Genomic DNA, 26945 nt, shown 5'->3' on the forward strand with positions numbered 1-26945 from the left:
AGAAATCAGGCATAAATAAAATTAAAATAGAAATGCTTTTGCAGAGAACATTAGGTAAGGAGAAAAATAAATAGAAAGACAAAATTATTAAATAAAAGAGTTGTACCTGAGGAATGGAAGATCCGGCGCTTTGTTAGCTTCTAGAGTCATGAGACGATGCTACAGCTAGTTAAAAGGGAATTCAGTGAAGGAAAATTCACGGAATGAGTTGATCGATAAAAAGTATGAAAGAAATAAAAATAATTTGTGAAGAAAAATACATATGAAACATTAGAAACCAGCAAAAACGTTAAAAATAAGTAAAAATAATGATAAAAGATTTTTAAACATTGAAAATGAAGAAAAGTTTAGAATAATAGTGAAAATAGAAATTACTATATGAGAAGTTGAAGGAGATTGGAAGGGATGTTATATATAAATTGGTAGCAAGGGTGAAATTTTAAGTGTCCTCCCATCCTTTTCTGAAGTGCAAGAGTTTGGAAGAAGGATCTTAAGAACAATTGACGCGGAAAATGTAAATGAATGTTCTTGGTGAGTTCTGAAGCAAATGGGAAATCTGGGCGATGCAGGAGTATGAGTGATTCGGATTGAAAGAATAGTTAGAGAGTTTCGTTGCATTTAAGATATACATACAAATATTGAAAATTACAATTGCCCAGATGGTGGAATATCTGTGTGGAGGTATGATGGAAAATCAATATGATATGAAACGTTTACGACATGGTTTCTAGCATTGATTCATTGAAAATACGATGTTTCAAGGGACTTCTGACAAAAAATGCGAATGTTGGGGAATGTTCAACTATTTTCGGGCGGGCATACGGGGAGTGTTCCGTTTCGAGTGAAGGGGTGAGTATGAAATATAGAGACTCATGACCCTCTGTAGGAAATGGAGATAGGGATGGTACTGAGTGCGAAATTTGGAATAGGGAATTCTATGATAGTTTTACTTATTTATTTATTTATTTCGCTGAAGCTTTTATTCAAATGACAGAGGATAAGATAGGCAGCATTTCATGTGGTCAGAATAGGAACTTTTGAATTGAAGATAGTAAGTTTGATGTGTACATCAGTTTCGAGGCACCTTTTCTCAAATCGCTGTCCACATTTAGGGGGAATGTGACGATATAAATGGGGAAGAACAAAGTGAATTAGACAAGGAACTGTAGAAATAGTGTCAGTTCTGATTGACCTCGAGGTTCATATTAGGAAAATGCTATTCATGAATGCAAGCTAGGTGAAAGATTAAAGTGCGAAAACCGGAGAATTTTGTGTTCTACGCTTTTATGAATAAATTGGAGTATGATGGGAACGATTCTAGTTCCCATGTACTTCGTTTGGTTTGCAAGTGGTTGTTTTAATTTCGGTAAGGCTTTTATTCGAAGGATAGTATTTGATATCGTAGGGGTGAAACTAAAGGTAAACAGCATATGGGAGATAGATCTCGAGACATCCATTCTCAAATGTATTCAGAATTAAATCTAATGTAATGTTCTGTTTAAAAAATTAAAAAAATAAATAAATAAACAGTTGTAATGCTGATAAAACAAAAAAAAAACAAAAAAAAAATGAAGCACATTCATCCATTCAGTACTAGTTATTGAAAAATCTGAAGTTCGATAGTGACACACTGAACTGGAATTCTCACTTAATTATTCAGAGTATATTTGAAGATTTAGAAAAAGAAAAAAAATCCCTTTTAGGACCCCTTTAATTCATAAATTCCTTTCAGTATATCTTAGGTGAAAGTTGTGTAAACACATCAGTCACTAAGTAAGACATATCAATATTGCAGCGTCATTTTTCACAATGGTCACCGCCAGTTGTCGTCAATGTCAGCACACTGGTCTTAACAAAGAACATATCTATACTCCGGCCAGTGAGCGCTTCAGGTGACACTAGGTTGTCGTTTCGTACAAATTATTCCTTCAAGAGTTACATATATTTGTCCAATGGATTGAGCTTCTCAGAAGGTCAGTTATCATGGACAGTACATTCTTTTGTTTCATTGTCCCTTTACGTGTGCTCAGAATCGTCCTACAAGCTTCAGTATTGGTTATAGAACCTGATATCTGTGAGGCCTTTGACGATTGGCTGGAATATTTTTGCAGAAGTGAAAATACAGTTGATTAGCACCATCGTTCGTCAGAGCACACGAAATCATGATTGAGGAAGGATGTTGGATCTGCTAAATCGTCGGAGGTTTCTCACGAATAATCCGAAAACTTGATGAATGTACCGTGTTGTTCGAGAGTTGAAAGTTAGTGCAGTTGTGAAAAAAATTTCATTCATTTTAATTGAGGGGCTACAATAGACAGTTCCAAGTCTCTAGAGATTCTTCATCGGCCTTTCATCACTGCTTTTATAATCTGTGTTGTCTTCCAAGTGGTTATCGATCATCACCAGCGTCTATGAATTCATGAATGATCCGGTAGGTTTCTTAGCGCTTAGAAAATCTCTGAGGGATGATTTAGCAAATTCATGAAGCGCTATTATAATCTCACGTTTTTCATAATTGCTTCATTCCATCTTTGTAATATATTTCAGCACTTGCTATCTGCTGGCTCTCAACACAATACTCACCATTCGTTACTGCTTAGGGAGACCTATGTACGATTCTTACCTTTCAACATTCGCCATATGCTATTTAGCTTTGTGATACGAGGATCACCAGAAATATGTAGAAAACTGCACACAATACATGAATATCTGTAGGAGATCAAGACATCTTTGTTGTGTTTCCAATTTCGCGATAACTATTACTTTCTCAGCTTTGTCCGTTACTTACATTATTACGATTTGATTAACAGGATGGCACACAAAATTACTCGTAAATTATCTCTAATAATCTATACCAAAGGTATGGAAACTTTCTCCCTCTTGCCAGAAACAGTCGGTGTTACATAGATCGTTTTGTCCTTTTAGGGTGTATAAACTACTGCTACAATCTAAAAGCCTAGTTCAAGGGAAGTTTGATTCTTTCCAAGACGTAACGACCACCTCCCTTGAACTCACTTCTTGATCCCTAATTCTAAGTCCTAGCAACCTCGAAAGGAATCGAGAAGGGAATCTATCGCGCAACGGAAAAATAATAATAAACGAAAACGGAAACAAAAAGAATGAAGAACCAGAAACTTACCTCCGGTGGATGCAGATTAGAAGGGAGAGTAATAGCTCCACTCAACTCCTTTAATAAAGCTCAGCTTAAACATGTACGTATATATGAATATTTTACCTTAGTTATATTAAGTACTTTGAAAAAAAAAAAAATCATTTTCAGATACTATTTATTAACAATGCTTCAACTCAGACTGGTGTGGTAGTTAACCACACTACCACAATTAACGTAAGGTGCCAGTATATTCATTATAGTATTATAACATTGTGGAGAAAAAAAAAAAACTTCAAGAGAACACATTTAGAATTCTGTCTGTCAATCTCATATCCAATTTGTTTACAATATCAACCATTATCAGATTTTATTGTTCACTTCTTTTTTCTTATAATAGAACTGTCCATAAACCAATAGTAGAAATAGATTGTACTGTAAATGTTAGAAACTATTACCTGACACTTCGTCACACCACTTAAGAGAAACAACTATATTGCCGTCACAGAAAGTTACATAACATTTAAGGACTTCATATCACTCGTCATAGGTACGAGATAATAACAGAACAGAGTGATTCTCGTCTGCGCGAGCGTCAGCTGAAAGAAGTGTTACCGCTTCCGGTTCAGTTCAGGTGCCAAAACACAATCAATAAAGGAACGGAGGTAATATTTACTGACATCCCCGTTCGGCAGCTCCAACCATGGGCGCATTTTACTATCAATTATAATGTCATACAATTTATACGAAGTCAAATATAGTACACCTGACGTCTTAATCACCACTTCAGCATAATAGAATTTCCGTTCACACATTTCGCATAACTCAATATGCCGTAGCCACTCAAATAGTAATGTGTACAGCCGAACATCCACTGGGCAGACACAGCAACTAATGACTCGGACGTTTAATAATAATAATACTCCCTTTCGGGCGGACAAGTTAGGTGGACAGTAATAATAGACAATACTAGACAATCTGGATTAGGTAGACAATGGACACGATAGTATATAACACACTTCATAAAGGACAATTGGATGAGACTTTGTATACATATATTAACTAGACAACATTGGACGAATGGACGAGATATACATATATTTTTTTATAGACAGACAGTTACTGAACAAACAGCAATTCGACATAACGTAGTTAGAAACACCAGCAATCTAAGCAGAGGGACAACGTTCAACTTATTACTGTAACATATGATAACCGAAGGTGGACAAACTTTGGAGAAGTATAGATGCTATTCAGACAATCTTCGTAAAATGGCAACCTTACCCATGAAATCACTTGAACTTTAAACACATATAGCAAGAAACACTGATAAATACCATCAATATATATATATTATATGAAATTTCACGTGGACTGAAGCTTTAATACAAAAAGATTCAGATACATTTCTAATACGGTTAACTCAATACTTAATGAACTTCACAACAGAGAGAGAGAGAGAGAGAGATTTACGCTACGTACGACTTACATAATGAGAGGGCTGGCTAAGACTATTCGAGGCCGCGCACGGGCTGGGCCCCTTTGGGAGAAGGTTTCCCCCATAGGAACTCTTTACTCGGACATTGTGCCGTGTATAAGATACACTCGTGAACTATACATTTTCGTACTCACAAATATTAATTTATACTTCTGAAGAACACCAGTGCTTTCGTTATCTTAACTCTAATAAACAACTGTAGATTTAATTTCTAACTCTGATAAACCACTGTAGCTAATACGAAGAAAGAATAGTTTTATTCAGTAGGTTCGTGTTCCAAAAAAATTCAACTGAACTAAATATAGATATATCCGTTGACCTTTGGCAGTTCGAGTTTTACTACTGAAGTTTCCCATAAAACAAGATGAAGTTCACTTTACTTCAAGGCTCACATGCAGAATAGTCATTGTAGATAGACTTAAAGTTAGTCACGTTACCTGAAGTGCTGCTACAAGAAGAAGTAATTAGTTTTTACGCCATTGTTCAGCTTACACAAGAATCACCATGTGCGTGTTCAACTTCCACCTTTTATCTGTTAGAATTATCTCCCTTCCATCCAAAACCTAGGGAGAATAACGTTCTCACTATAATTTTACTCCTTGGAGCGTATTATTATGCAGAGTAAAACGACGAACTCGCTCTCAGTCCATCACAAAATAAAATTTCTTCTAACAGAAGAAAGAAAATTACGACGCCACTCTTGTTCGGCTTTTGGTGAAGTACACAGTATATATAAAGACAGTCGTTTCACCGCCTCACTTCTCTCTCATTCCCGCTGTTGGAAATTTTGGTGAAACTTTTATTACAGCTTTATTAAACAAAATAAAGATAATTCGCATAGAATATAGATATTCATGAACAAAAGATATAGTAAGAAAGAATACTACAACCTTAATTTGAACTATAAATCAACGTTATAAACTGGCCTCATTCCGTAATGCTCCTAGCCTGTATATTCTCCTACTATGGGCGACTCAATAGAAGAAGAAGAAGAAGATTGATAACAAACTCAAGAGCAGTTTACTAAGAGAACCAACGTGTATAGAAGTATTTTTGTTTGAGGACAGAAATAATTTCTTTAACATGTGCTGTGCGAAGAGGTAGGTAGACAACAAATCTCGAATAAATGTCAATAATCGACAAAAGATAGTAATACCCATTACTACAAGGTAGCTTTCCTACCAAATCTATTCCTAACTTATCATGAGGAGCTTGAGCTTCTATTTGACATGCTTCCTTAGCAATGATCCGATTAGCAAACTTGGTCTCAGCACAACGAGTACAATCTTTCACATATTTCTTTATAGAATTTCGCTGGTTACGCCAATAGAAAAGTTTACGACATACTGACAAGCATTTATACACTCCAAAATGGCCTCGCAGGTGAACTGCTTCAACAATGTTATCAACCAAACCTTGTGGCACAATGAGAACCCATTGATTTGTACGAACATTCTTACGATATAGAAGACCTTTATGTTCTACGAAGTCAGAGACTTCAGATGGATTAGCGAGAGATTCCCGAACTTTCTGACAAAATGGATCGTCGGATTGACCCTGAAGAAATTCCTCACGATTAAGAAAGGTAAAATCAAGATTAGACAACAAGTTAACCGAGAGATGGGTACTATCTCCAGGAAGTTCCGGAGGATATCTGCTAAGTATATCAGCAATGAAATTGTCTTCTGATGACACATGTTGAAATTGGAGATCGTATCTTTGAAGTTTTAGAATAATACGAGTAGTTCTAGGATCTAAACTTTTCATGGTAAACGCATGCGTAGCTGCTGCGTTATCGCAATGTACAACCGTCGGACGACCTAGAATATATTGCGAAAAATGGTCGCAAAGAAAGAGAATAGCTAATACTTCTAGTTGGAAAATGGACAAGGACAGTTCATGTGGCTTTACCCTTCTACTAGCATAAGCAATAATGACTGGGGACGATTCACCTTCAAGATATTTGTCAAGAAATCCTCCTAAATTTTCTCCACTGGCATCTGAGAAAATATGGAATGGAAGTGAAAAGTCAGGCTGGCTAAGAGCCGGTGGTTGACTTACCAGTTCTCTTAGTTTGTGAGATAACTCTAATAAATCAGGAGTGAACACAAACTTCCTATCCTTTTTCAACAAATCATATAGAGGAGATGTTAAAGCAGAGAAATTAGCTATGAATTTTCTTCTCCAATTTACTAAACCCAAAAATGCTCTTAATTGCCGTTTGGTTTTCGGAATCGGGAAACAACGAATGGGCTCATTATGTCGAGGATCAACCTTGATATTGTTTCCACTGATAATGTGTCCTAGAAAATGTATTTCAGATTGGATAAACTGGCACTTTCGAAAATTTAATGAGAAATTGGCACGAGCAAAAATTTCAAGGGCCTTTTCTAAATGTTCGAAGTGGTCTTCGAGGGAAAAACTAGAAATTAGAATGTCGTCTAGGTAGACCGTGGCAAAAGATTTAGTAGTCTGATCAAAGAAAGAGTACATGATATTCTGGAAAATTGAAGGTGCACTCTTAATACCCATCGGTAATACACACATTACATACTGATGACCTGCGTATACAAAACTAGTACATGGATATGATGTGGGATCTAACCCAATTCCATAGTATCCAGAAGAACAGTCGAAAGAGCTAAAATATTTCGCCTTGGTTACGCGGTTCAAAATTTCGCCTATAGGTTCCACCTGAATTTTTGGCGCCAAAACCTTCTGATTTAGAGCTCGGAGGTCTAAAACTGGACGTACTCCTCCTGACGCTTTGCGTACACAGTGTATCGGATTACGATACGGAGAAGGTTGTTCCCTAGCTAACCCAAGCTTGATCCAGTTTTGAAGTTCTTTCTCAAAAGCAGGTTGAAGTGCTTGGGGAACAGGATAGTACGGTCCTACTATCGGTTTCTCATCTATTAATTGAATTTTATAGAGTGGTGCACGCACCCGTCTAGGATACTCCGAAAATAAATATCGGTACTTCAAAAGAATACTGGCTAAACGTTGTTTCGAATCTTCATCTAAGTCGATTCTCGACTTAACATAATCCTGAATCTCAACCTCAGAGACATTAGGCTCTGGATCCTCTGACGAATAATGTTCAACAGGATTCATCGGAAATTTCGTAGGCTGTTTCATTGACTGTTGAGGTTCTTCAATGGTTGAAGTCACTAAAGAAGTGTTCTTATCCGTCCGTTCAATAGCTCGAACTGGCCATGTGGGTGAAGAAACTTCCACACGATTCGACGAAATTCCAACAAATAATACTTCAGGCCTTATGGTCTGTAAGGAAATCTGAGTCCCAGACGAAGTTTGGAGTCTAACTTCATTTTTACCTCGATCAATAATACCATTGAATTTATCCAGGAAGGGACATCCTAAGATGATATCAGTTCGTAAGTATTTCATTACAAATATAGGAGTTTCAAAAAGGTGACCTTGAAAATTTAAATTAAAAGTTTGTAATCCCTGTACTTGGAATTTTTCTTTTCCCGCAAAGGCTCCTAGAGTGAGTCTAGTATACGGATGTAGCTTGGCCGCTGGGAAAGTTAATTTTAAACGTTTCCATACTTCCCAATCCATTAAATTCAGCTCAGCGCCGCTATCCACCGTACACCGCAGATCTATGCCCGCAATGTTCCCTTTTATCATGGGTGAAGGGGAAAAATAGTACTCAGACGAGGAACAGACATAATCGTCTTCGACTACAAAATTAACATGAAATTCTAAAAACGGATTTGTAGAATCAGAAGAGTTTGACGAGGTCACTGTGCAAATACTTCGAAAGGGGTCTTGTCCTTCGCAGCTTGCCTGCCCCTTTCTCATTGGCAGCTGCGAGTCATGTTTTCCGAACTGGTTACCTGTTCTCTCGAATTCGGAGACCCTTCACTGTTACTGTTAGACATCTGTCTAGATCCATCATTTTCTTCTACTCGATCGTTATTATAACTATTATTGTTATTGTAGTATCGATTTCCATTATTTCGATACCGATTTCCTCTTCCTCTAAATCGTCGATTGCGATTATTACCTCGAAACGAGTTCTGATTGTAATTATTATTATAATTATTAAAGTTCTGAGAATACTCCGGGTTCCTCTTTTCAGTTTGACAACTGCTATCAACCGTTTTATTCTGATTAAAGTTTTGGTTAGTTTTGATAACCTTCGCCTGTTTAATAAATGATCTCTTCCTAGAAGGAGGTTCAAACTCGGTACGCGGACCGATAATCGAAGACAAATTCCCAATCTGAATCATCAGATCGACTAAGTTCTGACTTGGATTAACAGATAATAATCTTACATCATCGTAAGGTAAGCTTTCCAAAATTAATCCTGAAAGTTCCTGAAAGTTAGGATTTTCGGTAATGTTATAGTACATTTCAACCAAGAACCAAGAAAATTCTAGCAACGAGGAATATTTATTTTTGTCATACTTTAAAGATTGGAGATACCTTTTCTGCATCAGCTCGGTCTTCTCATTACAATATTGACTTTTGAATAGCCGGATACAATCATCAAATGAACGGATTTCATGTAGGACAGACTGAATCCAGACTTCAGCTCCATCTCTCAAGCAACTTTGAAAAGCTCTAATCTTTTCAAAATCCGAAACGGAATATCGATCTATACAACGTTTGAAATTTCTGAGGAAAGCTCTAGATGCACCCGGACGAATTTCTCCACCAAAAGTAGGAAAATAAGTAAGATCTTTTAGTGAAATCTGTTTAGATTCATAATTATATTGCTGACCAGGAATCCTAGACCATATAGGACCATAGGACCATTGTCAAAAGGACTTAAGTTAGACACATTATAGAAAGGTGTAGAACACTGACTTAAAGGGTTGATTGGATTACTAATGGAACTACCCCAACTGGGTTGATTGAATGATGAGTATTTCGGAGTCGAGTGACTCGAATTCCAATTAGACATAGTATAGACCGGAGAACTACTATTGCCAAAGATAGGCACGGTATTTCTACCAGTACTTGGAAAAGTATCTAAATTAAACGGGGACTTCATCGTCGTAACACTAGGGATAGGTTTAGAAAACCAGGAAGTATTAGTTGCTGTAGTAGCGCCGTTGAACAACATTCCATCCGAATGTGAAGTCGGCTGATCACTATAATCAAACCTACTCTTTTCAGCAGACGTCCTATCCTTTCTGACATCTGTGAAACAAACTCTTTTAGGAGCAACACTATCGTCTCCCCCTTCAGTCTCACTATTTATTTCTTTCGAAACCGAAAACTTCGCTCTAACTTCCTTAATTTCCTTCTGAAGCTGCTCATAACGAAGCTCAAGTTTTTGTTGCAAAACAGAGACTCTTTTGGTTAAGCTTCTCTGTTCATCACAAACCGATTCGAGAATAGTGGCAGTAGTTTCATATCCTTCTTTAATCGAAGTTATCTCCTTGCTATTAGTATCAACTAATTCAGGCAAATTTCGCAATTCACCTTGCAATTCTTCCGCTTTTTGATTTACTTTCAAGAGGTCACTCTCGACAATTTGCAGTCGAGCCTCTTGTTCCAACTGGGATCCAGTTATTACATTTATTTGTTCGCGTAGTTTGTTCGATTCCTCGACTATTTCTTTGTGTGCTTCTAATTTGACTTCATTAATTTTCTCAGCTAAGATCAAAATTTCATCATGCTGCCTATCAAACTTTTCATTAAGCTTTTCGTTTTGTCTGTCCAGTTTCTCGTTCATATTTTGTAAAAATGCAAACAAACGCGTTTCCATTGAACTCTCTGATCCGCCAATAGGGGACGAGGTAATTACTGGGAACTTTAGAACATCTTGTTCTTCATTTTGGTTGGACTTAACCAAGCCACCATTTTCAAAAGATTTTTCGATTTTCCCATTTCCATTTGAGGGTTGGCAACCCTGACAAATCCATTGGTATGAATCCCGACTTATTAATTCAAACATGCTATCGGATTCTTTTATCCCGACACAACGGAAGTGATACCATCGGGTACACTTTTCACACATGACTGAATCTTCCCGTTCAGCAGTTTCTGATATTACAGACTTATTACCTTGATTACAGCACGCGTATTCTCTATCCGAATCGGAGCTAGCAACACTGCCCCCAACTGAAATTCGCTCAGACGTTGACATATTATCAAGTACACAACAACACTATCACAAAATATATCACACAATATATAATATATCAATACAATAGAATACTTCCCTTGGGAGAAACCAACACCAGTAACCCTACCAGTGCACGTCACCGAACAGTCTGCCTCACTCTCATTTTCTTTCTCCTCTCTCTGTTTTTTTTTTTTTTTTTTTCTCCTTCCATCCACAATCCTACCGTCAGAAAAATCCTTGGCTGGTTCGCCAAAAATTGTATAAACTACTGCTACAATCTAAAAGCCTAGTTCAAGGGAAGTTTGATTCTTTCCAAGACGTAACGACCACCTCCCTTGAACTCACTTCTTGATCCCTAATTCGAAGTCCTAGCAACCTCGAAAGGAATCGAGAAGGGAATCTATCGCGCAACGGAAAAATAATAATAAACGAAAACGGAAACAAAAAGAATGAAGAACCAGAAACTTACCTCCGGTGGATGCAGATTAGAAGGGAGAGTAATAGCTCCACTCAACTCCTTTAATAAAGCTCAGCTTAAACATGTACGTATATATGAATATTTTACCTTAGTTATATTAAGTACTTTGAAAAAGAAAAAAAAATCATTTTCAGATACTATTTATTAACAATGCTTCAACTCAGACTGGTGTGGTAGTTAACCACACTACCACAATTAACGTAAGGTGCCAGTATATTCATTATAGTATTATAACATTGTGGAGAAAAAAAAAAAAACTTCAAGAGAACACATTTAGAATTCTGTCTGTCAATCTCATATCCAATTTGTTTACAATATCAACCATTATCAGATTTTATTGTTCACTTCTTTTTTCTTATAATAGAACTGTCCATAAACCAATAGTAGAAATAGATTGTACTGTAAATGTTAGAAACTATTACCTGACACTTCGTCACACCACTTAAGAGAAACAACTACATTGCCGTCACAGAAAGTTACATAACATTTAAGGACTTCATATCACTCGTCATAGGTACGAGATAATAACAGAACAGAGTGATTCTCGTCTGCGCGAGCGTCAGCTGAAAGAAGTGTTACCGCTTCCGGTTCAGTTCAGGTGCCAAAACACAATCAATAAAGGAACGGAGGTAATATTTACTGACATCCCCGTTCGGCAGCTCCAACCATGGGCGCATTTTACTATCAATTATAATGTCATACAATTTATACGAAGTCAAATATAGTACACCTGACGTCTTAATCACCACTTCAGCATAATAGAATTTCCGTTCACACATTTCGCATAACTCAATATGCCGTAGCCACTCAAATAGTAATGTGTACAGCCGAACATCCACTGGGCAGACACAGCAACTAATGACTCGGACGTTTAATAATAATAATACTCCCTTTCGGGCGGACAAGTTAGGTGGACAGTAATAATAGACAATACTAGACAATCTGGATTAGGTAGACAATGGACACGATAGTATATAACACACTTCATAAAGGACAATTGGATGAGACTTTGTATACATATATTAACTAGACAACATTGGACGAATGGACGAGATATACATATATTTTTTTATAGACAGACAGTTACTGAACAAACAGCAATTCGACATAACGTAGTTAGAAACACCAGCAATCTAAGCAGAGGGACAACGTTCAACTTATTACTGTAACATATGATAACCGAAGGTGGACAAACTTTGGAGAAGTATAGATGCTATTCAGACAATCTTCGTAAAATGGCAACCTTACCCATGAAATCACTTGAACTTTAAACACATATAGCAAGAAACACTGATAAATACCATCAATATATATATATTATATGAAATTTCACGTGGACTGAAGCTTTAATAGAAAATATTCAGATACATTTCTAATACGGTTAACTCAATACTTAATGAACTTCACAACAGAGAGAGAGAGAGAGAGAGAGATTTACGCTACGTACGACTTACATAATGAGAGGGCTTGTCATAAACTCATTTATTCATTATTTTGGCAGTATGCAGTTCAAGCAGTTTAATTCTCTTTTTAATTTAAAAGAACTAGCATATACTAGCAGACGACGTTCTCTGTGTATGTATGTGTGTGTTCTCTCTCATCGGACGCATGTGGGCGGAGTGACCTTGATCAACACTTCTTCAGCCAATCACAGATCAGTCCGCTCTTACGTCACTTAACGCGTGAAACCCACGCGAACAGAGAGAGCTGAAGAGATTTAGCGGGAGAAAAACCATTCGGCGCGCGAAAGCAACTAAAAGGACAGCTTCTAGCATAACGCTGCACAGAAATAGAGTATAAAAATGTAACTTCCAAGTATCTTCGTCTATTTAGTTATTTACATACAATCCATATAAATTCAGTATTGTAACCGATATTCCACATCGGATTTGTAAGTATTATTAACGTATTATTAAATTATCAAATCAATTGACGAGTATTTTCTGTGATTGTGCATGTCATCTCCTATGCCTCGTGGTGATTCATTTGAATACATGGTGCAAAATTTACTTTTTATTTATTTGTGTAATTTGTTAATTTTCCGAAATTACGATGCTGAATATTTTGTGTTTCTAAAAGTTGTAAGTAGAATTTTTGCTTATGTGTAGTTGTCGTTGAAAGGAGCTTTCTTCGGATAACTTGTTTCATCGTCAACGCTCGAGCAAACGTCCTATTTACGACTACATAATATAATGTTTGCTCTATCTGGATCACCATCCTATGGAGTAAACGTTATAAAATGGTGCCGGGATATATGTGTCGAAGCAGGAACCTTTCTTTTTGTATAAATGTTCGGTCTTGTGTGTCTACGAACATTGGCCTACGTATTCTTAATGTTCCAAAACTTGCTGCGTAATTTTGCCGCCATCTCAGAGAGTTAATAGTACATGAAATTCGTGTCATTGTATCCTTGTCCAGTGCATTCATCCTTGCATATTGAAGCCTAAATCCTGTCCAAATTAGAATATTATTTTTTTTTTAACTATTTGCATTCTTAGATTTTTGCAGAAATTAGTCAATTATTTGTGTTAGCGAGTTTGTTATATTTGCAACAACATGGCTGAGGGTGATCTTAGAACAGTTCTCCTATCTATGCAAAGGGAACTGAGTGCATCAATTAACGAAATTAAAGAAAGCCAAAACGAATTGAGTGATAATCAAAAGCGTGTGAGCGAAAGCGTTGAGGCGATAAATGTAAACCAACAGAAAATGCAAGATGATATCAAGGAATTACGTAGCGAGTGTCGTGAAAACATATCCCAATGTAAAGATGATTTGTCAGGTGAAATTAACAATGTGAATAAGTGTATTAGTGCAGTGCGACATGAATTGATAGAACGAATTGAAGCAGTGGAATTAAAGTGTTTTAATACGAGTGAAGACATACGTAGAAGTGTACGTGAATTAGCAGATGCAATGCATGATATTCGAGGCACAGTTGAAGAAAATACGCGCCAAGTAAACGACCAACAACGTCAATTAAATGAATGTCACAATAGAGTGGATGATTATGAAAAGAGGTTGCGTTTGGTCGAAAGTCTCGACAAATACCGTGAAAGCAGAATTCAGAAGTGCGAGACCAAACAAAGTGAATACGGTATAGCAGTGCAAGAGTGTATTCAAGTGTGCCACGAGCAGAGTAAATTTAACCAACAGTGTTTTGAAACATGTCTCCGCGCCAGTGAATTAAGTGAACAAACTAAGCAAGATGTGGAACGATTATCAGAGCGTGTGCAGCGTATAGAATTATCAAACGAGCACCATGATACTGGAAGTAATATGTCACAAAGAAACACAGGTTCAGTGCACAGTGTGAAGCGCGAGAGGAAATCGAGCAGTGAGTCTCAAACGGCGTCTGATACAGAGGTGGAAAGTGACGTAATAAGAAGAACCGTGTCAAGAATTAAAACCGAAAGAGAAAGTCCGCGTATTAAGCGTGCAAGAAATAGTGAAGTGAAAGCAAGGCGTTGTTCGTTGCGATTAGCAGACATTAAACAACTCTCTACATTTTCAGGTGACATGATGAAAGAAAGTGCAAGTGCATTTTTAGAAAATTTTGGTAGAGAAATGTCATTCGCCGGAGTGCCTCAAAATGAATATTTAACGATCATGCCGTTGATTCTTAAGGATAGTGCACTTAAGTGGTACGATTTACACGGTAAGAAGTGTCAAACTTTTCAAGAATTTGTGATAGAGTTTCAGAATGCATTTGAGAGTCCCTTAGTAAAAGCTACGCGTCTGCGCAACTTGCGATCTATTCCGTTTGACCCAAAACGTTATAGTAGTGTTGTTGATTTTGTAACAGAGCGCTTTAGTCAAATTCAAGCTCTGGAAGAATACGAAAATCCAACCATTACGTTGTCACACATCATCACTCTCCTGCCCAAGCGGTACCAATTAGCTATGATGGGCTCTATGCCTGATAACATAAATCAGTTCCTTGCGAGTGTGCAGTCCATTGAAGGATTGTCAGGAATTACTAATATGTACGATAATCAGCGTAACAAGCAGAAACAGCAGGGTGGCGCAGGTGTTAGCGTGAATAACGTAAAAGTAGAACACGGTAGTGAAGTGAGCAGTGATAATAGTGCGCGTCCGAATTTCAAACAGGGATGGAAAAGGAAATTTCATAGACGTGGACGGCGAGGTAATTTTAATAGAAATAATAATAAACCGAACGGTGGTAATCAGTCGCAGGGTAATGGCCGACAAAACACAAGTGCAAATGAAAATCGAAACGAAACGCAAGGTGCAAGGGCAAACGAAAATCAAAGTAGTGCGTCGACTCCCCAAGGTAGTCCAAATCAGAATAATAATTGGTTTCCAACATTTAATAGAGGTCCGGGTGTAAATAACGGTAGCAATCAGCAACGTCAATTTCCATACCAACAAAGTGGATTTTACCCGCAGAGTTCTGTGCCTTTAAACTAGTAGCGCCCTCCCACTTGATCGCTGCAAAGGGGAGGGATTTCAGTAGTGTAAACAGGATTACTTTTCCACATATGTGCAACGAGGAAGATTTACAAGTAGAAGATGATATAAGTAATGATAATGAAGAAGAAGTGATCAAATGCGAATTAGGTCATAATACAATGAGAGTAAAAATTTTGTTAAACGATCAACCCAAAATCTGTCTGTTGGATAGTGGATCAGAATTATGCTTATTACGGTATAATATTTTTCGAGAAGTAACAAAGTGTGTAGCAAACGTGCATTTGCAAAAAGGAGAGCATATCGTTTTGTGCGATTTTCTAGGAAGAAAGAAAAAGAACGTGAAAGGAAGAGTTATTTTACCGGTACGAATTGAAAATGTGGAAGTGCCAGTTGAATTTCTTGTGTTACCAGAACTGCACGAAGACGTAATACTCGGTGCAAACTTTCTCGAGAAATTAAACAGTGTCATCGATTTTAAGCGAAGTAACTTGCGTGTTGAATTTCAAGGAATTAGTGGTGAAGTGCCTTTAATACAGAGAAGTAGTGAAAATGTCATTGTAGCTAATGTGAGTGAAAGTAAGTGCAAGGTAGCCCCTATTGTTGTGTTGTCCGAGATAAGGGACCTTAATGATTTTTATGCGAGAACCGTGAATGTGTTCCGCAGTGGGTGCGCCGAGCCTTTAGAGAAAATTGAAGCTAGTGACTTAGTGGAGGACTTCCCACCGGATCTGTATTTCACAGTAGATGAAATAAGGGATGCAGTTACACGCGCAACGCTGTTTACTGAAAACGAGAAAGAAGAATTATTTCAGTTGTTAATGAAACATAGGAAAGTGTTTGCCCGTTTTCCTGGCCTGTGTAACAAATTTCAGTACCGATTAGAAGTGGATACAAATGAACCTATTGTTGCTCGTCCTTATGATATTCCGCACAAATATAAGGAAGGAGTGCGTGAAGAGATCCGAAAATTGTTAAAATGGGGTGTAATTAGACCTAGTTCATCATGTCATCTATTACCGTTGCACGTAGTATTGAAAAAGAGTGGAGCGTTAAGAATAGTAACAGATTGTAGAGCATTGAATGTGCACATTAAGAATCCAGCTCTACGTGTAGAAAAGTTGTCCGACCTCTTTGCTAAATTTAGTGGAAAACGTGTGCTAGGTACTCTTGATTTTACTAGTTCGTATCAACAATGTGGAATTACAGAAGATTCTATGCCATACTTAGCCTTTTTGTTTGAAGGAACGTTATATGAGTACACACGCATGGTGTTCGGTGTGAAAAATGGATCGTCTGTACTGCAATTGTGCTTGAATAAAGTGTTCCCATTACCGCTACAAGAGAAGTTAATCAGGTATATGGACGATGTAGCTCTTGGTTGTACAAGCGTACCGGAATTCTTACAGCAGTTAGATGAAGTACTTAGTTTGTTAAGTGATGCGAACATGACACTAAATTTATCGAAATGCATTTTTGGTGTAAGTGAAATTAACTATTTAGGCTATTACGTATCTTCAGAAGGCATACGAAAGGATCCGAAATCAGCTGAAGCAATCGAGAAGTTACCAGTGCCCAAAAATTTAAAAATGTTACGCTCATTTCTTGGTGCTGTGCAGTGGCATTCGCGAACAATCAAAGGTCATGCTGTTATCGCTAAACCCCTTTACGAACTCTTAGGAAAAGAAAAGAAATGGAAGTGGGAAGAAGAACACCAAAAGGCATTTGAATCATTAAAGGCTGAATTAGTGAAAGATGTGAAGTTACACCATCCACAGTTCGATAAGCCGTTTTATCTCGAAAGTGATGCAAGCAAACTCGGGTTGGCTTGTGTGTGTTATCAAATTATTGACGGTGAGAAGTGTGTATTAGAATATGCAAGCCGTACTCTTAACAAACACGAACAGAACTATGCCATAATTGAGCTTGAGTGTCTTGCATTTGTGTGGTGTATTCGTAAGTGGCATGTTTGGCTCAAAGGAGCGAAAATATACATACGAACAGATCATAAAGGCTTAGTGCAGTTAAAACGTATGCGTAATTGGAACGCAAGACTGATGAGGTGGTCTCTTGAACTTCAATCTTACGATTATGAAATAGAATTCATCAAAGGCAAGACTAACACACTAAGTGATTGTTTATCTCGTATGTTACCAACACAGGAAGATCTAATGGTGAATGTGAATCCTATACAGGCTGTTCAATCAGAAGTGTTCGATTTAGATCCGTCTACAATTGCGAAATTACAATGGGAATGTGACGAGTACCGTCCTATTATTAGTTACTTACAAGGTAATATAAGTGAAAGTGAAAGCAGTGCAAATAAGAATTCTTTTCGTAGTAGTGCTCGAAATTGGAAACAAAACTACACTTTGGAAAATGGTATTTTGATGGTGAGAGATTTTCACTTTCCAGACAGATTAAAATTGTGTGTACCTCCATGTTTAGTGAAAAATATTTTAATTGGTTACCATGATCATTACGGTCACTTTGGATTCATGAAAGTGTTTAATATCATTTCCCGTATGTTTTATTGGAAAACCATGCGTAGTGACATTAAATCGTACATTCTTGATTGTGAGGTCTGCATGAGGACGAAGGTAGACCATCACCCAGTGAAGTGTTTAATGCAATCAGTGCCATCGAAAAACATACGTTATTTGGTCTCAGCAGATTTAGTGGGTCCTCTACCTCGAGGTAAACATAGCGAAACTTACCTGTTAACAGTGTGTGATGTATACTCACGTTATTTAGTAGCATATCCACTTCGTCGTGCAACAAGTGCAAGTGTCGTAAAATGTCTTACTGAGTCATACATGCTTCATCTTGGTATTTTTATGAACATCTTAGTAGATAATGGACCACAGTTTATTGGTAAAGAATTCGTACAAGCTATGGAAGCATATAACATCAAAATACATTATACTACGCCTTATCACGCACAAGGAAATGTCATCGAAAGATTCCATGCTGATTTAGAGAGAATTTTGCGTGTGTTGTGCCGCGATTCTCATTCCTCATGGCCAGAATATATTGTGCAAGCTTGTTTGTTGTTGAATTATACTATTAGTGCCAGTTTGGGAATAGCGCCCGCAGAGTTGCATCTTAACATCAAGCCAGAAGAATTTACACTGTCACATTTTGGAATTGTGAAAAACAACGGAACAGTCGATGAGCAAGAAGGTATAGATTGGAATGGAAAATTAATAATGGCTGACTTACGGCGGAAGAAAATCATTCAACAACGGAACGAAAAGTTGAACGTTCATCAGAGAGCTCGAAGAACTTTGTGTGAAGGTGACTTAGTTTTCTTACGTCAGTATAATATTAGTAGCTTGGTAGACAAACGTATAGCCAAACTGTGTGAAGTGTACCGTGGACCTTACTTACTGTGGAAACAAGTTGGTGAAAATGTGTTTGAAGTATTGGATCCGCAAAGTGGTAAATATATCGGATTTCAGAATGTTTCTAGAATGAAGCTGTGGAGACCAACACCAGCTACTAGGAAAAAGTGGCTAGAAATTCTGAAGAAGCATGTGGATGAAGAGCAGTTCAGTGACATTTTAGAGAGAGCCGAAAAGGAAGCCAACGGAGATTACATGAACGAAGAAGAAGAGGAAAGTAAAGAAGATCAATTGTGTAGCATCAATAATAAAGATCGAGAAGTGAGAGTACATTCTAGTTTCGTTGACGAAAATATTTTGTGGTATGTACGACATGGTTATTTAGATGAGCGAAAGTTGTTAAGTTTATTAGAGAAATATTACCATTAACACTTCGAAGAAGTCAGTTTGAATTTAGAGATGTTAGGAGATATTAGAGTAATATACACATTTATTAGAGTATTCCTTTTGTTGTTATAGGAACAACATTGAAGTTTTACCTTAAGACCTACGACCACATTTCGCCATGAATTTCATGTGCATCGTTTTCTTTTTGTCTTCTATAAACTCTATGGGGTTTCCTTAGTATAACTTATTTTTGTTAACCACATCTCTGTGTGTCTTCGTGGTCGTACTTACAGTGGGTAGGTTTATATGGTTTTTGTGGGTTGGCTCTTCCTCATTTAGTCGTCAGACCATCCCTAAGATGGATACAGGTTGGCATCTGTAGACATCTGACATTGCCTCAATATAATTCTCCATCATTCGAGCTTATATTGGTTTATTTCTCTCTTCATTATAGTATTCATGTAACAGTCATCATTAAGGTTATATCTATAGGCTTATTATATTATCTATATGTATATATTTTATTCAGCATCATGTCCTATATAGGTATATTTCAGTATTAATTTATCATGTACCATGTACTCATTTGATGAAGTTGCACGAAGGCGTTAAGGATTGGGACGTGCTTGTCGTAGTTAGTACTCGTGAAGTGATTTGGAAAAAAAAAAAAAAAAAAAAAAAATGAGTGAAAGAAGAAATACTTACATTTCTTGTGTTAACCCATCCCAAGTCAACTTCCTTTTTAACCGTAATTATGTTATTTTAACCTTATTATAATAATTACATGTAACACGTAAAAACATACACTTGATATCCATACACGAAGAATACAACACAAGGAAGAACACACGTAGGTCCAAACAATAAGAAGAACACACATTCTATTCACTTCCACTTAATACGAATGCAGCAGTAGCAAATGCAGCGCATTTTAAGTTTAAAAAAAAAAAAAAAATGCAAATTTATACGTTAGTAAGTTTATACGCAATAAGTTACATTATTCCATGCATCTTCATATTGGCGCCGAATTTCGAAATAGTCCAGCCCTATTAGAGGACTATAGCATGCAGAGACCTTCTAGAACTTCCACCGATGGACCTAGCCCTATCCAATGGGAAGAGGATAGGAGCAGAAGATTTAATCGCCGAGTGTTCATTCAGTTGGAAGAGAATGAACGAAGAGGATGGCCTATGGACTGGACATTGTTCTGGAGCATGGTGTAGATTGTGAATAGTGGACAATATGGACAGTATGACGTGTGCAGATAGTAAAAGTATAAACAGTGTGTTATAAATAAACAGTGAAGTGTTGTTATTCGAACTGGAAAATATATCTATATTTATTTTAATATTCATTTTCTTTTATGTTCAATTAATTACAAAGGTGAAAGTGTTTCTAAAAGTTGAAATTAATTCATTGCTTGAAGTGTTTTCTCATTTTATTCATATTATTTGCAATATTTTGGTGTATGTGTTAAATGTCTAATTTCTTTAAGTATTGAGTGAATTTATATTTGAACTAATAGGACTACAATGAATACATATCCACACATTTATTCATATTTAGGGATTGAATAAACATTTTATTTTAGTGAGTGCAGTGTTAACCAAGCATTAATGTGAACTATAACCCAAGTGAAGAGTGCTTCAAAAGCTTTATACAGTGTGTCCTCGTCATACGCAGACACAAACTATAAGTGTTGCCAGGGTTCTTAGGATAAACGTATCTCACCAGAACTTTACCTATCAGCTGTTCGGGTGCCATTTGTCATAAACTCATTTATTCATTATTTTGGCAGTATGCAGTTCAAGCAGTTTAATTCTCTTTTTAATTTAAAAGAACTAGCATATACTAGCAGACGACGTTCTCTGTGTATGTATGTGTGTGTTCTCTCTCATCGGACGCATGTGGGCGGAGTGACCTTGATCAACACTTCTTCAGCCAATCACAGATCAGTCCGCTCTTACGTCACTTAACGCGTGAAACCCACGCGAACAGAGAGAGCTGAAGAGATTTAGCGGGAGAAAAACCATTCGGCGCGCGAAAGCAACTAAAAGGACAGCTTCTAGCATAACGCTGCACAGAAATAGAGTATAAAAATGTAACTTCCAAGTATCTTCGTCTATTTAGTTATTTACATACAATCCATATAAATTCAGTATTGTAACCGATATTCCACATCGGATTTGTAAGTATTATTAACGTATTATTAAATTATCAAATCAATTGACGAGTATTTTCTGTGATTGTGCATGTCATCTCCTATGCCTCGTGGTGATTCATTTGAATACATGGTGCAAAATTTACTTTTTATTTATTTGTGTAATTTGTTAATTTTCCGAAATTACGATGCTGAATATTTTGTGTTTCTAAAAGTTGTAAGTAGAATTTTTGCTTATGTGTAGTTGTCGTTGAAAGGAGCTTTCTTCGGATAACTTGTTTCATCGTCAACGCTCGAGCAAACGTCCTATTTACGACTACATAATATAATGTTTGCTCTATCTGGATCACCATCCTATGGAGTAAACGTTATAGGCTGGCTAAGACTATTCGAGGCCGCGCACGGGCTGGGCCCCTTTGGGAGAAGGTTTCCCCCATAGGAACTCTTTACTCGGACATTGTGCCGTGTATAAGATACACTCGTGAACTATACATTTTCGTACTCACAAATATTAATTTATACTTCTGAAGAACACCAGTGCTTTCGTTATCTTAACTCTAATAAACAACTGTAGATTTAATTTCTAACTCTGATAAACCACTGTAGCTAATACGAAGAAAGAATAGTTTTATTCAGTAGGTTCGTGTTCCAAAATAATTCAACTGAACTAAATATAGATATATCCGTTGACCTTTGGCAGTTCGAGTTTTACTACTGAAGTTTCCCATAAAACAAGATTAAGTTCACTTTACTTCAAGGCTCACATGCAGAATAGTCATTGTAGATAGACTTAAAGTTAGTCACGTTACCTGAAGTGCTGCTACAAGAAGAAGTAATTAGTTTTTACGCCATTGTTCAGCTTACACAAGAATCACCATGTGCGTGATCAACTTCCACCTTTTATCTGTTAGAATTATCTCCCTTCCATCCAAAACCTAGGGAGAATAACGTTCTCACTATAATTTCACTCCTTGGAGCGTATTATTATGCAGAGTAAAACGACGAACTCGCTCTCAGTCCATCACAAAATAAAATTTCTTCTAACAGAAGAAAGAAAATTACGACGCCACTCTTGTTCGGCTTTTGGTGAAGTACACAGTATATATAAAGACAGTCGTTTCACCGCCTCACTTCTCTCTCATTCCCGCTGTTGGAAATTTTGGTGAAACTTTTATTACAGCTTTATTAAACAAAATAAAGATAATTCGCATAGAATATAGATATTCATGAACAAAAGATATAGTAAGAAAGAATACTACAACCTTAATTTGAACTATAAATCAACGTTATAAACTGGCCTCATTCCGTAATGCTCCTAGCCTGTATATTCTCCTACTATGGGCGACTCAATAGAAGAAGAAGAAGAAGATTGATAACAAACTCAAGAGCAGTTTACTAAGAGAACCAACGTCTAAACACAACAAAATCTGCATTTCAACGCAATGTTTGCGAAAGAATAATAAACATAAGGATACTTTAAATTGCCCTATTATAAAAATACGATAATAATATGAGTAATATAATTCAAAATTCACATTGAGCCTATTAACTTGTCTGTAACAAACAAGGTATGTTACAAGGGTTATAATAAAATGTACAATCTACAGTGTGCCAAAGAAAATAAGAAACATTTGCTCATTTCAAGTAAATATGTTCTCGCCAAAGCTTTACTTCTACAGGGTGTCTATTGGTCACGAAAGTCGCGAAAAAGTCACGAAATCAGAAAACGGTCATGAAAGTCAAGAAAAAGTCGTGAAATTTAGCTTTTGGGTCACGATTTTTGTGTTTGTTTGTTGGTTTGTTTGTGTTTTTTGTTTGTTTGTTTGTTCTATAATACGTCAAAATTCACCATCAAAAATGTACATGATTGGTTTCGACGCTACCAAATCGCAAGCAAAGTACGTTTCTGTCGCATGGATGAACATTCGGCCTAATTCGCACCCAAATTCGCTCTTGAAAATGTTAGAAAAGTTTATGATTAGTACAGAAAGAGTCACGAAAAAGAAATTTCATTTTGGAATTTTAGTAGACACCCTGTATTTGATAGGGAGCACTATATATATATATATATATAGATAGATAGATAGATAAAAATTAGTTCGTTTTGCAAAAACTATCTATAAACACCTATATACAAGTACATGCATACTAAATGAGGAACCCGGGTCGGGAGACATAGTTGCTGTTTTACATTGTATATAGACCTGAAAATTTGTAAATCGTGACCTAGAAGACCTAGAAAGTCAGGGAAGCCCGGTAATTGACCAGGTAGTTTTTTGTTTTACAGATTATCCATTTTTCATATTGGTTTTATTTAGTACGACCCAAAGTTTTAAGGTGATTTTAATGAGAAAGTAAAAATACCCAGTATAAAACATTACACTTTTAAAATATTATGCAACAGAAAACCAATTTAAAGCTTTTTAAAATAGATTTAAATCACACTATTGTGCCTTCTTCTGGTTGTATACTCAGACCGATTTGAATACCTCGTAGAAGCATACAAAATACAGTGAAACCTCTCTAAAGCGGACAGCCGTGGGGAATCAAAAATTGTCCGCTATAGAGAGGTGTCCGCCTTCAAGAGGTTTCAGTATTTTGTTATGTAAATTAGTGAGCAAGGTAATATACAATTAGAAAAAAAAATATTTTTGCATGAATCACGTATTTACGAATATTACATGCATTATCCCCTGTCATCCAATACTCTATGTTCGGGGCACACATGGAAATAACATGTTATAGTTCTCTGCACTTTACACTTATCAGTACTTCCTTCGTTTTCAATATGGCGCTATAATTTGTGGGGTAATTGCAGTCCTGAAGTGTCCTTTTTGAAACAATATATATACCTGAGGGCAAAAAATACTAAACTTGTCTTCTGGTTGGTTAGAGACTCCAACGGGACAGTAGCATAACGTGTCATCCCTAACGGCGAGCAACTGTCAATCATTTTTGTGTCTAAAACAGCTTGGGTGGGAGTTGGATGCAAGCAAAGGACATAAGAGTGTTGTTAAACAGAGACGCTTCGTCTGGGTTGCTGAGCAGACAGCTGAGGAAGCAAAATGTTGTCACAATGCTTCCTTGGTGACACATGTATGAATTACTAAAAATGTATTTTTACTACACTTTTCAACTTATTTCTAGAGAAAGTGTCCGTAATACGGAGGTAAATAATACTTATAAAAGACAGAAAAGACTGTCCGTGTCCGTACTAGAGAGTGTCCGCTTTACAGAGGCTTGCCAATATGTTTTTTCCTATTACAGTGTTTGGGGATTACAAAATATGTCCGTTAAGGGAGGTGTCCGCTTTATAGAGGTGTCCGTTAGTAGAGGTTTCACTGTACATGAATAACATATTTTAGGTGTTACATCAAATCGAAGCAGAACATGACGCATTACCAGTTTGTATATCATGTATACTCGGACCTTGACGAGTTACGCAACGGCTTGGTACTCGCGGGATACAGTCCTACGTGTTTTTTGTCTAAAATGTTTTTTTTTTTTTAATACTAAATATACCATATTGTGTTCGGGCTAATACAGTATTTTATCTGTTGCTTTTCTCATTATTACCAGACGGGTACCAGAAGAAGATGTGAACATGGCCAGAGTTGTGTAAATGCATTAAAGATTGTTCGTGATTAAATGGTTAATGTTCTTGTTCTTGGAGCGGTTCCATTCCCATTGGAAGTACATGTAGCTTAGATCCTACGCAAGCGCTTCAGTATCACAAGTTTAATTATAAGAGTCAGTGTATTCCGGTACTTAAACCAAAACAATGCTCTATACAAGTGTTATATTTCTATTTTCTATTTATTGTATATGATTTAAAAGTGCACTTATTAAGTTAACTTAAAATTAGTTGTATTTATTTCAGTTTAATATTACCTAGTTTTCATCCATGTCTTCTTTCCCACACGAAAGCAATAGAAAATCCTGTGATGCATTTAAATACGATAGGTCTTATAGCGTCAGTGTTGCTGTAACAAATATGTATCCAGTTTAGTGATACTTTAAGTTTCTGTATCCATCAGAAATATAGATAAGAAGGTAATAATTGTTGATCATCACCACCACGAGAGTACATAAAAGTCTAGTATGTTAAAGTTGAAATGTATTCTTTACGTTCAATTAGTCGTTATGTAAAATTTGATTGAAATTTGTAGTCTTCGCCATTATCCCCAGGTTTGGCATCACATTTTCATTAGAATTTTCCCTTTATATTTTATTTGTTCAAAAGAAAATATTTATTGTGTGTCAGTTTGCCAATTCTGTTGGTTTCATTTTATTTATTCATTTATTTATTCCAGATATGAGGAAAGCATTATCGCGCGATGTGAAGAAACGGTCAGTGGTTCCACTTGCTCATCCTGTGAGACCAGAAGATGTTGACTAGCGATAGCTTCTTAGCGGCAGTGACTTCTCAATTTTGGACACAAGTATTGTGACAGTGTGCCAAATTGGCAGCGTGCAGGTGTTTACAATTGAAGGATTTGACGAGTACTGCCGTTAAGAAATGCTAGATTTTAAAGAGACTTAAGATATACATAGTTTATTTAATAAGAGACTGATGTTAAACTTTTATCTTCCTTTGTCAACTAAGAATAGAACTAGTAAGTTAAATAGTTTTAAACAAAAATTGTTACTTTTGTGTAAAACATAAACCTCAAGATTTAAAATTAAACTTTTTTTTTTTTAAGTTATTAATCGTTTTTAGCGAATGTGTGTTGTGTATTACAGGATAGTTACATTATTGTACTTAGAACATGAAATATGGTACTTATTATTGAATGGCTATGATCTGAAAGTTGGAAAGTTTTGTGTTTTAATTATTTTTTGTGTTTTTGTGAATTGGTCGAGTACATCAATACATCTTGTGTGGTAGTAAAGCTAAAAATTTTCAAATAGTAGAGAAGTTCAAATGTATTAGTATCAAACTTCCGTTGTCTCAACTGAGATTAAAAATATAATGGTAGGAAATTCGAGGGTTGTTTCCGTTTAGTACTTCTGTAAACCTTTTTTATGTTAGACAGCTCGAACTTTTGGCATTCCTGTAAATGTGTATAATACTATATACGACAGAATTTGTACGTAAAGAGAACGAAGTGTTAAGAATCGTAGAAATTAGTATTAATTAGCATTATAAGTGATAATTAAAACTCCTTATGTTACCTGTCCACAAAGGATTTTCAATGTAGGTTAGCAAATCTGCTCCCATTGCCAATATTTTGACGCTCGAGATCGGATTTCTATAAAGTCAAATAGATCTCCGATTCGATTCACAATGTTAGATCATTATACATAAAAATAAAAGTGATCTGATCTTGTTTGTAATTACATCACGACAAAACTCAGATTTTTGGGGTATCGCTTTCAAGTGTAAAAGTAGTTTTTTGGGTGAAGACTTTGTTGTATCTAAACGTTTACCAGT

The 26945-nt window shown here is 36.5% G+C and overlaps 1 protein-coding gene across 1 annotated transcript in view; it reads left to right on the forward strand.

Moving 5' to 3' along the window:
- The window catches only part of Naa20A (N-alpha-acetyltransferase 20 A), a 55149-nt gene extending 28652 nt beyond the window's left edge, over positions 1-26497 (forward strand). Inside the window, exon 6 of the mRNA XM_081772034.1 lies at positions 25825-26497. Coding sequence (XP_081628160.1) covers positions 25825-25910 — 86 coding nt within the window. The 3' untranslated portion in view covers positions 25911-26497. The remainder of the gene's footprint in view (positions 1-25824) is intronic.
- The last annotated feature ends 448 nt before the right edge of the window (positions 26498-26945 follow it).

Source organism: Thermobia domestica, chromosome 9 (genome assembly GCF_964235325.1).
Source record: "Thermobia domestica chromosome 9, izTheDome1.hap1.1, whole genome shotgun sequence".
Taxonomy (NCBI): Eukaryota; Metazoa; Arthropoda; class Insecta; order Zygentoma; family Lepismatidae; genus Thermobia; species Thermobia domestica.